This window comes from Urtica dioica, chromosome 5, assembly GCF_054948205.1.
Source record: "Urtica dioica subsp. dioica isolate 48M chromosome 5, U.dioica_male_clone48M_v1_H2, whole genome shotgun sequence".
NCBI classification, from domain to species: domain Eukaryota; kingdom Viridiplantae; phylum Streptophyta; class Magnoliopsida; order Rosales; family Urticaceae; genus Urtica; species Urtica dioica.
The window spans coordinates 3,139,509-3,153,337 of record NC_142760.1 but is presented as its reverse complement, the minus strand read 5'-3'; the positions used below and the strand labels follow the sequence as shown (position 1 = coordinate 3,153,337).

At 38.3% G+C, this 13,829-nt stretch overlaps 2 protein-coding genes across 2 annotated transcripts; one reads left to right on the top strand and one right to left on the bottom strand.

Annotated features, from left to right (window-relative positions):
* The first annotated feature begins 632 nt into the window (after positions 1-632).
* Positions 633-2,326, top strand: LOC149394845 (Thioredoxin superfamily protein). The gene is made up of 2 exons (XM_089615287.1): positions 633-823; positions 1,816-2,326. Exons 1-2 carry the CDS (start codon positions 679-681, stop codon positions 2,067-2,069), a joined length of 399 nt encoding a protein of 132 aa, XP_089471413.1. The 5' UTR covers positions 633-678; the 3' UTR covers positions 2,070-2,326.
* Positions 2,327-3,194: 868 nt separating this feature from the next.
* On the bottom strand, positions 3,195-9,636 carry SYN3 (Rad21/Rec8-like family protein). The gene is made up of 14 exons (XM_089614017.1): positions 9,380-9,636; positions 7,753-8,014; positions 6,845-6,891; positions 6,684-6,733; positions 6,530-6,588; positions 6,010-6,440; positions 5,756-5,864; positions 5,531-5,667; positions 5,031-5,431; positions 4,647-4,686; positions 4,386-4,497; positions 4,159-4,294; positions 3,587-3,723; positions 3,195-3,459 (listed from the first exon to the last, which is right to left on the bottom strand). Exons 1-13 carry the CDS (start codon positions 9,501-9,503, stop codon positions 3,625-3,627), a joined length of 2,007 nt encoding a protein of 668 aa, XP_089470143.1. The 5' UTR covers positions 9,504-9,636; the 3' UTR covers positions 3,195-3,459; positions 3,587-3,624.
* Positions 9,637-13,829: the final 4,193 nt, after the last annotated feature.

The window sequence follows — 13,829 nt, the reverse complement described above, 5'->3', positions numbered from 1 at the left end:
CTTGTCCGACGCGACAATATGCGATGTGGTTCGGTAGAACTTCATGAGGTGACGATATGATACCGACATGGAAGATTAGATGTGACGTTGTGCGGAGGGGAAAAAAATTTGTGCAAAGTTTTTTTTTTTTTTTTTTTTGAGAGAAAGAGAGAGCTTTAAATGACATACCTTCATATTTTCAATATGGGAAATTGAAGCAATAATACAAATTATTTGTCACTTACCAAAAATTACTCAAAATCCAAATATTGACACATCTAGTACCAAATGTGTCACGGAATCAACAAGTTCGTGACCAAATGTGTCACGAAATCAACCAGTTCGTGACAGGTTTGGTACTAAATATGTCAATATTTGAGTTTTTGGTGATTTTTGGTAAGTGTCAAACAAATAGTATTATTGATGTTAATTTCAAACCTAGAATCTCAAATTTGTTCATTTAAAAAAAAAAAAAAAAAAAAAAAAAAAAAAAAAAAAAAAAACTCAAATTTGTTTTGACATAAATAACTCCACACGTGCGATAACAACTAAAAAAAAAATTGTGTTTATCGAATCCTCTTAAAAACACCCACAATCACGGATTCATATCCATTTCCAAAACCCTTGTGTTAAGACCGAACCATAAAAATAAAATATATATATATAAAAAAAAAATAAAAAAAAAAAAGAGAGAGAGAAATGGGTTTGAAGGTAGTGGACGCGACGATCTCAAACTTCGGCAGTGCGTTTGAGAAATTCAAATCAGAAGCACCGAACCACAAAGCAAACTTCATCCTTTTCTTGGCTGATAATGACCCATCTACCTCTCTCAGCTGGTGCCCTGGTAACTTCACATTCTGATTTCGAAATACTAAATTGTTTATTCAAACTCGCTCTTTACTTGAGTTAGAATCAACCATGTGTTTGGTTTTTAGACCATGAGTTTTCGAATTCCAAGCTTGAAGAATTACGGTTTTTTTTTTAAAAAAAACCAACCCATCACCACTATTCTCTATTGAATGAATGTGGAAAAGAAAAAACGACTCAAGTGTTTGTCTTTTTTTTTATTCAATCTCAAACCTGATCAGATACTCGCTCCTTATCCTTTTTCGAGGCAATTGTGATCTCTCTCTTAACATCAATCAAGATAAGAAGAAAAACAATTGTGATATTGTTTTCTAATTTTGAGTACTTGTATGATCAAAATGCTGGTTTGCCAGTCATTAGCCGATTGTTCGATTTTACAAAAAAAAAATGCAGAAAGAAATTTTACATAAATTTAAAATGCCAATTTTTTGCCGGCATTTTCAAATTTCGGTTGGAGTTTTGTTGAAAGTTCTACTTATTTATGAATTAAAAAAAGTCGGAATCTCGACGTTTTGAAAACTTTTCGTAGGAATCGCCGAAATTTCAGTTTTTTATTTGTTGCCTATGCCCTCTAGAAAACGAAATTTGAACGGGATTTTGACGAACAACCGAGGATGATTAAAATTCCGGTTGCCAATCATTAGCCGGTGGTTCAATTTTACGAAGAAATCGCAGACAGAAATTCGAGAAAATTTTAAAATCATTGCCAGGATTTCTGATTTTGCTGGGAGTCTTGATGAAATAACAGACGCTATCGATAGATTATATTTAGGCACGCAAACAAATTTTCACCGTATTTTTTTTTATGGGTCCATTAGATAAATAGTCACATTTACAGTTTGACACTGTCAAATAGTCAACGTTTCGTAAATCTTAGATAAATAGCCATAAAGAGGACGCGACTATAATCTAAACGTTTTAGTTGGCTATTTACATAATTTTTTTTTGTTTTTTTATATGCCTGCCCAGACTGTGTGAGAGCGGAGCCGGTGATCTACAAAAAGTTGGAGGCTTTGTCCGATGACGTGGCGCTTCTGAGGGCTTACGTGGGAGACCGGCCCACTTGGAGGAATCCGATGAACCCGTTGAGGACCGATTCGGTCTTCAAGTTGACCGGAGTTCCAACGCTGATCCGCTGGGAAAGCAACGCGGTCCGAGGTCGCCTCGAAGACCACGAAGCCCACGTCGCCAAAAAGATCGATGCCCTGATCTCCGCCGATTAAAACCAGTCAGTACTGTTTCCGAGTCTGAATTTCGAAAAATAACGGGGCTCTGAAATGTGGGTTGTGAAAAATGTTTGTCAGAGACGGCTTCGCATATCAATTTCATTTCAGTTTCAATTGGTTATAAATGAGTCCATGAAACTTTGTGATGTATAACTATATAATATTGAGTTCAAGATCATGTTAGAACTTTGAATTCAAAGTCACTAATACTATTATGTACCTTGTGAAATATAACACAATCGGAACCTTGATGAGACCAAGTTTCAAAAAGCTGAACATAAATTAGGCCAACGATTCCATTCTATATAGAAATGCAGGCAATAAAACTTTAAATTAGGCCACTTTTGGCAAAAAATACAGTTGAGATTATACTTAATACACGTACTATAAGAAACTTAAGTTCTGCTTCGGTTTCACTAATATTATCATTCAAAATATCTTTGCCGGCGAGTCTGAACAGAAATTCGTTTTCAAGGCGAAGACATGCGTGAAATTAGAGCATAATAGAAAATGCACACTAGGAAAACAAGATGTTCTCCGAATAAAAATGAGAAGTGATGTATTATAATGAAGAAAAAAAACTTTGAAAACAAGATAACCCAAATAATTTTCACCAATATCATTTTCGGTATCGATTTACTAGTGATTTCGATCTATGTTGTAAAGTTTGGAAGAGACTGGTATCAGAGCCAAAAATGACAATTAGAGCATAATACCGACAAGGAAAGTCTATGAACCAGAATTTTCCGAGGATTGGAGCTCGATAATGCCGGGTCATAGTTATTCTACACCAAATCTGAGCTCTTCAACGCTGGATTGGAGCCCGACGATATCAAATCGAACTCGTCCGACATCGGATCATCAGAGCATATAAATTTCGAGGAAATCAACCACCAATCTGAAGTGAAAGCAATTGTTCAGGCTCGGAGACGGCTCTTACAACCGACGCGACATCGAGCTATGGAAAAGATCAACGAGATTGAGATCGCAAACACACTTCACATCACACAATTCCGAGAGCGAGACGACACTGTAATCTCGCATGGTGTCGAAGAAAACAAACACTTTTGTTTTGCATCGTCGTAATCAATCGTGGAAAGCGATATGCATCGGCTCGTAGGGAAAGGAAACGACGGTCATATCTTTGTAGATTAAACAATTTATCATTTATTGGTTACCCAAAATCTACATATGATAAACACTAGAATTTAATAATTTACATAAATAAAATACTGAGTAATCATGAACAAAGGCATAGTGCCCTATTTAATATAGCTGCTAGGCTGATTTCTGGCTACAATAAATATTACTATGAACTGCACATACTGACGAGCCTTCCCGAAGAGTTCCCATTTCTGTACAAATAGTTCTCTTTTTCATCCCACAACTGTCAAAAGAAGCAAAAAAAAATCTTCTTGATTAGTATCTTCATGTGACCAATTGGAGAGTTAAAAGATAAAAGATCGCATATCGCATGAATCGAAGCCGGTAAAAAAAAATGAATAAGAACTTACAAAAACAAAGTCCATAGAGCTCCAAAAAGTTGTATATCTCAGAGTTGAGCCTTAGAAAGAGCCGGAGACAGCGTCACGGTGATTTCACCGTACGGTTCTTCTTGTTCCGTATAAACCAAACTGCTACTCCTTAATACCTGTAAATCCACATTAAACCAATGAAATCTAATCCATTTAACAAATAATTGCATAACTAGCCATAATTACACATTCACATTACTATATAACCAACGATTCGTAAATACTAAGTAAATGACCACAAACATGATGTAGCATTCATGATTTGGACTTTCATTGAAATAAAAGAGTGGGGTATTTACGTCAATTTACGCGTGTAAATATATCTATCTATATATAAAAATATATATATAAAAAAAAAACACCCAAATCTCTCCAATGAATTTCTTTCAATATCAAGTTCCATATTTTTTTGGTTTCGAGTATCCATTTCTTAATCCCCAAGTTATCTGACCGTATATTGATATTTTGGTCCTTTTTTATTTTTTTTGGTGGGTCGGACTAGGAGTTTAGAAATCAATCAAAGTTATGTCGAGCCTGACTAAAAAAATTACCAGCGTTTCATAGAACATTCGAGCGCAAAGCTTTCTTGTCTTTCCTTCTAAAAGCTTATTCAAACTGATGTGTTCAGACGGCTCTCCTGAGGACGGGGAAGTAAAAGACTGTCTTTTAAGATACCGAGCTACAGCCCTGAAAATCCGACATTCAAAGCAACGATCACTTCTCGGTACAAATGGAAGGAACAAAAAATTCATAATAAAAAGGGTATAAATTGTAGGACCTGGTTCTTCCATTCAAGGAATTGACATCTTGAGATCCTGATTTATATACACCTTGATTGTAGGACCTGACTCTCACAGATGAGGAATTGACACCTTGATTTCCTTGAGATGCTGATATATATACACACACATATATTTTTGTCAGAATATTTTTATGGTCCTAGTTCAAAAATGCTGAATAAACCTTAATTAAAAAAAAAAAAAAAAAAAAAAAAAAAAAAAAAAAAAACAGTAATATATGAGAAGAGCACTGGGTTTACCTGCTGGCGAACTGCTATCTGCTTCAAGGAAATAGAGGTCCTGTGAAGAAGAAAACTCGATTTTAGCTTAACGTGTTTCTTAATTAAAAACTGCACTAGTATTGCAGTTTCGTTTCTCGATAGGAAGACTGGTATTTAAGCGAAACACAACTCTTTATGTCCAATTTCATTACTGACAAACTCCAATAGAAATAAGATTTTTTTTCATTTTACCTCAACAGAAACACAAAGAGTCAATACACAATACTTGGGGATGTTAAGTTAGTCCATATAAATAAGAGGGATTAGTAGAGAAGAAAATCATGAAAACTGTATGAGTAATTAAACGGGAGGAAATGACTGAAATACCCATGGTGAAATATGAGCGTAGAAAATATAACTTACGTTTTCTTTTTCAGACTGGACCTCCGGAACATCGGAGAGCACGGTGTAATCCCGAGCAGTGTTCTCCGCGGAGAACACGCTCGGTGTGTACAATTCCGTGATCGGGGCCGAAGCCGATCTGAAGGTTTGGGACGGCGAAGCGCTGAGATCGTCCCTTGTCGCAGAAGGAGTGACGATCGGGGAATGAATCGTCTCGGGCATCGTGTTTTGCTGATCGTCCCTGAGAATCTCGATTTCCTGAAAATCGTCGTCGCGCATCGGAGTCCTCGGCTCGGTATTTTCGTAATTTTGTGGCCCTTCGAGGACGGGGACGGGACTGGGAGATCTTACGACCTCGACGACCGGGTGATGAGCCTCCACGTAATCGTCGTTGTACATGTCACAAAGATCCGAGCATAACCCTGAGAAGACCCAAAAAACAAAAAGTAGTATTTTATCAAAATCATGGAGCGAGAAGAGCAAACTATAGACATAATAAAATCAATCGGAACGCCACTTGCCGGTCGGTGAAGGTTCGTGAAATTTCGGTCCTTTTCTTAGTCTCTTCTTTAATCTCCACACCCCCAAAGTGGACACTGGAAGCTTATTCCTTTTACGCACCAAGTCGCTAGTATCTTCTAGAGCCTGCTTCATGACACTGCGAGAGAGACCTCGGATAATAAGCTAAGGAAACAATACGGTAAAGATCGTCAATTGAAAACACAAGTCTAGATCCGAGAACGTACTCGTTCCTCAGCACCGGGGCTTCATCATATGGCTGCTTTCTCTTTCTTCGTCTCGGTTTCGCTTTCGGCTCTGGTTCTGGCTCCTGAACTCGGGGTGTTGACCTAATTGCTGCAAAAGGTACAAAAAAACGATTAAAAAAGTTATTATAACATATCAGTGGAAAGTATAAGATGAGAACCCTCAAAACCCATTAAAAATTTTGATTCTATCGATAGACTACAAAGTCCCTAATATAAAAAGATAATGCAATTACCGAATGAAACGGGAGAGATGTTTGGTAGGGATTCGTGCAAAGAAGCAACCGATACTTGTGGTTCCGAGCCGCCGAGCTGTAAGACCGGAGATTGTTCCATAGCAGGTAAAATATTTTCCACGATCGGAGAAACCGCCTCCTTCTCCAACATTACTTGGTCCGAAGATTGTCGAGGCTTCGCGGTATCAACGTCGTCGCGATTCGGGGATAGCATTCGAGGGTGCACCGAGCTAGGCTGGCCGGCATCACGCATGATTTCAATTTCTGGGACGGCATCGGAGGAATTATCGCCGCTCTGCCTCGGACCCGGGTCTTCAAATAAAGTATCGTCGTTTCCGTTATTAGCGCTGTGCGGTGTCCCTTGCTCAGCGAAACGACTGTTCGGACTAGGAACGCCCTCATTTTCGTGCCCCGATGTTGGAGGCAAAACACTGCACACATTATGAAGGTTATTTTAAAAAAACGAATACAAATCGGGGACTTTGATAAATGCTTGAATTTTTTTGTAATAGAAGTGTACTTCTGGTCATCGAGTTGTGCAGAGGAATCGCAGAGATGTTGATAATCCATCATGATATCCTGAAATATTGTCGCAAAGCTTGATGACTAGTGCCCTCGAAATTCAAGTGAATAAAATAGAAGAGCCGTGGAAATAAAAAATTATAATAATTCACCTCATCGAAAGTTATACAAACATAAGTCTCTGTCTCGCAAGGAATCTGATCTGTTGAAAGAAAAATGCAACATTTTGCTGAATTCAGTAAGCTGCTCTTCAGAACAAGGGAAAAAAAAATGCAAGAGGGAATAAAATGAAAATGAAAAAATATACACTTACCGACTATTGTAATGTCATCCTGACTCTTGCGGTGATGATCTATGGCCCTTTAAAAAAAACAAAAACAATCCGGTCACATACAAACGATGAAGTAGGTTAATGTATGAAAGTGACAAAAATCATTCAACCTAGCTTATACGGTATTTTCTGTAATATGTCTCAACACCAACGATGCAACCTTCGCTGGGGATCCGGAGATCAGTTTCGGATGAACGCTCTTTGAGTTAACTTTCTAATTTCACTTAAATTTAAAAATATGTCTTCAATAGTTTAGATGGTGAGATTTGACAACAAAATAAAAAGTGCTATTTTTTCAGAATATAACTAAAATGCTACGAAATCATCAGTTCCAGGACTATTGTGCTCCAAAAATTAATTTATAGACCAAGATGTCACTCACATGCAGGGGCGATTGTAGGTACTTTATATTTTTTTTTTTAGTCCTTTGAAATTATATTTTCACACATGAAATTAAACAAGTGTGCACTCTAAATTTTTATAATAAATTTGAAATTTTTTATTTATTATTATGCTTATTTAAGGGGAGCCTTGTTATTTCTTTTTCCATAATCAAATCACAATTAACAAGTACAAGTTACATAGTTTCCAAGCAAATTAAGTAGCTTCACTAGACTAAGTTTCCAAGCAAATTAAATTTTATAACAAATTTAAAAAATTTCTTATACATCATTTCTCAGTTACATATTATATTTTATGTTGATTCTTACTCTAATTTATTTTATTTTTTTTATGTTAAGTTAAGGGACATCCTTATTATTTCTTATTCCATAATCCAATCACAACTAACAAGTAAATGTTACATAGTTTCCAAGCTTATCAACTAGACTAAGCTTCACTAGCTCGTAACAATATTCTAAAAAAAAAAAGATTAAAAAAACGCCACGTACTCGTCGAGATAAAAGCCGTCGTCCAAGTGCATGGCATCGAGGTCGAAGGTGTCGGGTAGAGTGACGGTCTGGACCGGCGCTTGCCTGGCGTTCTCAGGGAGATTGAGGTTCGTGGGCATGAACGCCTTTCCCAGGCGATCGCTAGTGTGTTTGCAATCATCGAACAGATAGTCCACTTGCTTCGCGTATATCCGAACTACTCCGAACAGAAGATGCCCCGACATCCTCAGAGCAAGTGGGACCTCAGGGAACATTATCCGATCTGAAACAAGGTAAAAAAAAAATGAGCATTCTCTTAACATCTAATAAGCCACAAAAATCCAGCCCTCAAATTCCCAAACAGACCTAAAATTTGTGAGTTGATATATAAATTGTATTGGGAATCACAAACGACCTAAATGGAATTACAAATGAATCACAAATGGGTTCTCAAGGTTTCATCTTTTCAACGATTCGTAGGATTCAGCTATTAGTCGATCTAATACAAAAGGGAAAAAAATGAGCGCTCTTTTAACATCTAATAAGCCCCAAAAAATCCAGCCTCAAATTCCCAAACAGACCTAAAATTTGTGAGTTGATGTAAAAATTGTGATGGGAATCACAAACGACCTAAATGGCATTACAGACAAATCACTCAAGGTTGCATCTTTTCAACGATTCGTAGGATTCAGCGATTATTCGATCTAAAACAAAAGGGAAAAAAAATGAACATTCTTTTAACATCTGATAAGCCCCTAAATCCTGCACTTATATCCAAACAGACCTAAATGGAATTCAAGAAAAATCACAAATGGGTTCCCCAAGGTTGCATCTTTTCAACAATTCATAGGATTCAACATTACTCGATCTAAACAAAAGAAAAAGAACATTCTTTTATCAGCTAATAAGCCCCAAAATCCAGCCCTCAATTCCCAAACAGACCTCAAATTGGACTAGAGACAAAATTGTGATATTTGAGAAACAAACCAATTCGAAAGTCGATATAAATTGTAATGGCAATCACAATTACAACAACCTAAATGGAATTACAGAAAAAGGTCACATCTATTCAATGATGCATAGGATTTTATCACAGCCAACTAAAATAATAAATACTCGATACAAACAAAAGAAAAAAGAACATACTTTAAGCAGCTAAACCCCTAAATCAAGCCCTCAATTCCCAAACCGGCCTCAAATTGGATTAGAGACAAAGTATGATATTTGAGATACAAATCAATTCTAAAGTTGATATCAACTGTATGGAATTACAGAAAAATCATGTTTTTTTCGTGAGATATAAACTAGTTTAAAATTGACAAAACGATTTCCCAAGGTCGCAAAAAGTTTGTGAGTTGATAAAAATTGTAATGGCAATCACAAACAGCCTAAGTGGAATTACAGAACAAATCATATTATCCGTGAGATATAAACCAATTTCAAATCGACGCAAGGTCTCCCAATGTCGCATCTTTTCAACGATTTACAGGATTATCAGAACCAACTACAAAAATAAATCATCGATAAAAGCAAACATGAAGTTACTTTTTTTCCGATTCGCAAAAACCCTAGAGCCCAATCAGAGACCCCCAAAACTAAACAAACGAGAATGAAATTGGGTTAATCGGAGTATAGTAATAATACTGACCGACGGTGGACGGAATATGGGTGGAAATGTAGTGAGACTTCTTGAGTCGGCTCTGCATATGAGCGGCGCACCAAACAGTCCCCATCGGACCTTTTCGCGCCAAAAACGACTGTGAGTAAAACATCGCTTCTTTCTTTCTTTCTTCTTCTTCTTCACCGAAAGACGAAGGCTTTGGAAGGAATGAAGAATGTGGAAGAATAATAAAAAAAAAAAAGAATGAAAAAGAAAAACTGTAATTTTTATTTATTTATAACTTGATTATTATTAGGGTTTAGTGAGAGAAGTGGGAGTTATAGACAATGGAGAGGGAAAGAGGAATTGTGTTGGAGAAGGAAGATGGCGCGGGATACGAAAAATGAGGCGCCAAAAGGCAAATTAGCAAAGACGTGGCCAATTCCCGGAAGAGTAGGGGTATAATTGTCATAGTATGGTCTCTTTATAAATGTACCCTTGTGTTTTGCACTATCTACCGACCCTGCCATTTATTATTGTTATTATATTATTTTGCTTATTTGGAAATTATAATTTTCTTTAGTAAAATAGTCAAGGTTTTAGATTTTAAGTGAAATAGCGAAAATTAATATTATTGAAGCTTTATACCTTAGAAATGACGGATTCAAAATATTTAATCCCGTGTTCAATTAATTTAACAAAAAATTAGAAAAATAACCAATTTAAAAGTTTAACATTTCTAAATAGTCAACGTTTGATAAATTTTAGATAAATAATTAAGATTTATCGAACGTTTGTTATTTAGCAATGTCAAACGTTTAAATTAGCTATTTTTCTAATAAATCCTTAATTTAATCCAATCCGTTATTTGTACATTTTTATAAAATTTAGTTATTTCACTAATTTGAAACAAACTCTAACTATTTTACAAATTATAAATTTTAATTGGCTATTTAGCTATAAGACCCTCTTTTGATAAACCAATTGTGCAAAATCTCTTTTTTGGTGTTCTTTGTTCCTTTCTCCCGTTGCATTTCCTAACAAAAAAAATAAATAGTAAGATCATTATGATACTATAACGCTAGTAAATATTTGGGATTTGTCTCCCCAAAAATATACGTTTTCTAGATTGTTTGGATTTGCTTTCTAATAAGAGTCTCTTTTTTACATTGATTGATAGACTTAAAAACTGGATCTAGAGGGCACAAATAAGATAAAGATAAATTTATCTGTAAATAAATATAATTTTTAAGATCATCATTGAAAATATTGTTATGTCGTTGGTTTCACAACATAAAAACGACACTCCGAGAAGAAAAATCATATATACATAAATATATATATATATATATATATATATGCACATTGACGTTTTGCATGAATATAAACATGTATATATAGGGTCCATTAAGAAAATAGTCAATGTTTGGTAAATATTAGATAAATAGCCACTTTCATGCATAAATCTTAGGTAAATAGCCACAAGATCTTTATGGCACGAAGTTCACGCAAACTTTGGCGGGACCAACAAAACTATCGGCCATCCAAGTCCTCAGCAAACCAGAACCATCGGCGAGAAGAACCGTTGGCGTGGCTTCGAACCATCGATATCGTCAAGCTTCGGCGTATCCAAAGTGTTTGATGCATTTATTACCACACATAAAAATGTAAAAGAATATAAACATTTTTCAAGCACATTAATTAATGACACAGACAATCTAATTACTTAAAGTCCCGCCTCTCGATGTACTCGGAGTTTTCCTTCCAAACCTCGTTGTCGGTAAAGACCTCATTCTTCCAGATGCTACACAAAACCCTTGACCTCGTCAATGACAAACGTCCAAGCGCATATGGCAGTGTCTCAGCCAATGAGGAGCACGACATAAACAAGCCCTGGTGAATGAGGAGCACGACACGAACAAGCTAGTCTTTCCCAGCTGTTACGGGATAAATTAGTCAGTCACCGAGCAGGATAATCGGACTCCCGAGCAGCGAGAAGAATCCAGCACCGAGCTCAGGTTAAGTAAACCCAATGGCCATCCATTGAAAAGGAACGAACCGTTCATAAGTCAAGAACGAAACCCACCGATCAGAACTTCGGAGAGAAGAGAAGAACGTGGGTCAAAGACTAGTCAAAACCAAAAGAAAACATGTTTCAAACCCTAAAACGCACACCTTGACGGTTCAGGAACCATACGAAGAGTAATAACCGTCCACCTCAGCGAGAGGGAAGAGGCAGTTACCCAAAACCGTCCAGAACGTGGGATTGATCACCCCACGTTCCCCAGAATAACCGTCAAAGACACGACCACGAGGTTACACCAGACGAGTATAAATAGAGGTTGCGGCACAGAACTAAGGAGGGAGTTTTTTACTTACTTTCTTTCACTTAGAACCTCTAGAAAACATTGCTCTCTTGTATTAGATTCGTCTGTATAAAGAGAAAGTCTTACCTAAATCATCGCTGTACTCGGAGTCACTGTACTCGGAGTCTGTGTATTTTCGTGAGATATTGTTGTACTAATTTTACAGGTCAACAGTTGGCGCTAGAAGGAGGGGGCAACCGCTGAAGAATATGGCTAGCTCATCCACCCCGATCACTGTCCCCAACCAGGAGACGGAGATAAAACATCACAATCGCACTTTGCCTCTCACCCTGGAGGAAATAGCTGAACTTCTCCCAGAACCTAGTCTCGAAGAACAATTCAGACAGATGCAAGAGCGTCTTTCGGTCTTAGAGGCGAATAACAGGGAACTGAAGAGAAGGCTGCAAGCAAAGAAAGTCACACTGCGAAGCGCGGTAGTGATCCCAGATGAAGAACCCTCACACCGATCAGGGAAAGAACCCGTCGGGCAGGATCCGCAGGTTAAGAAATCTCGGAAACATGCTAAAGATCGGTATGAAAGGATGGAAGATGACTCTGAATCCGAGAAAGAGCAGTCCAGTCAGGAAAAGATTCCCTGATCGGTACCAGCCCACTATGGACAGAGGTCATTCAAACACTTTCAGAAATAGCGTGGTAAGCTCGGAAACTGAAGACAGCGCGAGCACCAACAAAACAAATTTTAGAAGATTGGAGCGTCGAATCGAATAAGTGGCCCTAGGTCAGAAGGAGTCTGTCCCGAAGGTTGGAGAAGCTGTCTCCCCTTTCACAGCACGCGTGTTAGAACACCCGCTGCCTGATCGTTTCAGGATGCCGAGCATCCCAGTATACGATGGAAAGACCGACCCAGGAGACCATCTAGACACCTTTTCTTCTTGGATGCTGTTGCAAGGGGCCGGACCAGAAGTTATGTGCAGAGCATTCTCTATCACTTTAACTGGCTCAGCCAAAAGGTGGTATAGAAAGCTAAAGCCAAACTCCATAGGGTCCTGGAAGCAGTTATCCAGAAAATTCATGGAACAGTTTGTCGGCTCCAGCTCGGGGAAAACTCCCAAAGAAAGGCTGCTAGCGGTGAGACAAGCCCATGACGAATCTCTAAAAGATTTTATTAATCGCTACTCGGAGCAAGCTCTTCAAGTTGACGATCTGAACGAAGACTTTAAGCTCTTCGGGATCTCCTCCGGCGTCCGAACAGAATCAGAATTCTGGTGGTCACTTCAGAAGACTAGCCCAAGGGATTACAACGATTTTCTGAAGAGAGCTCAGAAGTATATCAACGCGGAGGAAGCAAGGCTGGCGGCAAGAAAAGCGAAGCCACCAAAGAGCTACCGAGAAGAGCACTGGGAACGACATTCCGAGGACAACCGCCCACCGAAGAAGAGCCGGTCAGGAGCAGGGCCTCTGAAGCCTTTTTCCAGTAAGTTCGATAAATATCATAAGCTCAATGCCCCGATAGAGGAGATATTTAGTCTTACACAGGACAAAGAAGATTTCCCTAAGCCAAGACCGATCAAGAAAGATATCTCAAAGAGAGATAAAACAAAATATTGTGCTTTCCACGCGGACATCGGTCATCGCACTGCTGACTGCTTCAACCTCAAAGAAGCTATAGAAGCTCTAATCCGAAGAGGAGCGTTGAAGAAATTCAAGGCCGAACAAGGGGATCAAGAGGAACAGAAAGGTGAGGCGTATGCTGAAATCTCACTCATAGTCGGAGGACCACATGTGGGAGGAACTTCAAGGAGCGCTCAAAAGAGCTATGTAAGAGAGGCCTACGCGGGACCCCGACAAATCTTGTTTACAGCCGAGCAAAGGCCTAACAAGATAGCCAAACCCAGCTCGGAGCCTGTCACCTTTACGGCAGAAGATGCTCGGTGGGTGATGTTTCCTCACAACGATCCATTGGTCATATCAGCTCTCATCGGTAACAGGAATGTACACCGAATATTGGTGGACACTGGAAGTGATGTCGACGTGCTCTATGAAGACATGTTCAACAAGATGGGTCTTAAGCAAGATGCATTAGCTCCTTCCCCTCAAAATCTCTATGGTTTCACAGGAGACTCAATCCAGCCTAAGGGAATAGTCTCGCTCCCTATAACTGTAGGAGAGAG

Coding starts and splice junctions, on each gene's coding strand:
- LOC149394845 (XM_089615287.1), top strand. CDS start 679: ATGGGTTTGAAGGTAGTGGACGCGACGATCTCAAACTTCGGCAGTGCG. Junction 824..1,815: donor CTCTCTCAGCTGGTGCCCTG/GTAACTTCACAT, acceptor ATGCCTGCCCAG/ACTGTGTGAGAGCGGAGCCG.
- SYN3 (XM_089614017.1), bottom strand. CDS start 9,503: ATGTTTTACTCACAGTCGTTTTTGGCGCGAAAAGGTCCGATGGGGACT. Junction 4,295..4,385: donor TCCTTGAATGGAAGAACCAG/GTCCTACAATTT, acceptor TCGGATTTTCAG/GGCTGTAGCTCGGTATCTTA. Junction 3,724..4,158: donor GAATGTTCTATGAAACGCTG/GTAATTTTTTTA, acceptor GTGGATTTACAG/GTATTAAGGAGTAGCAGTTT.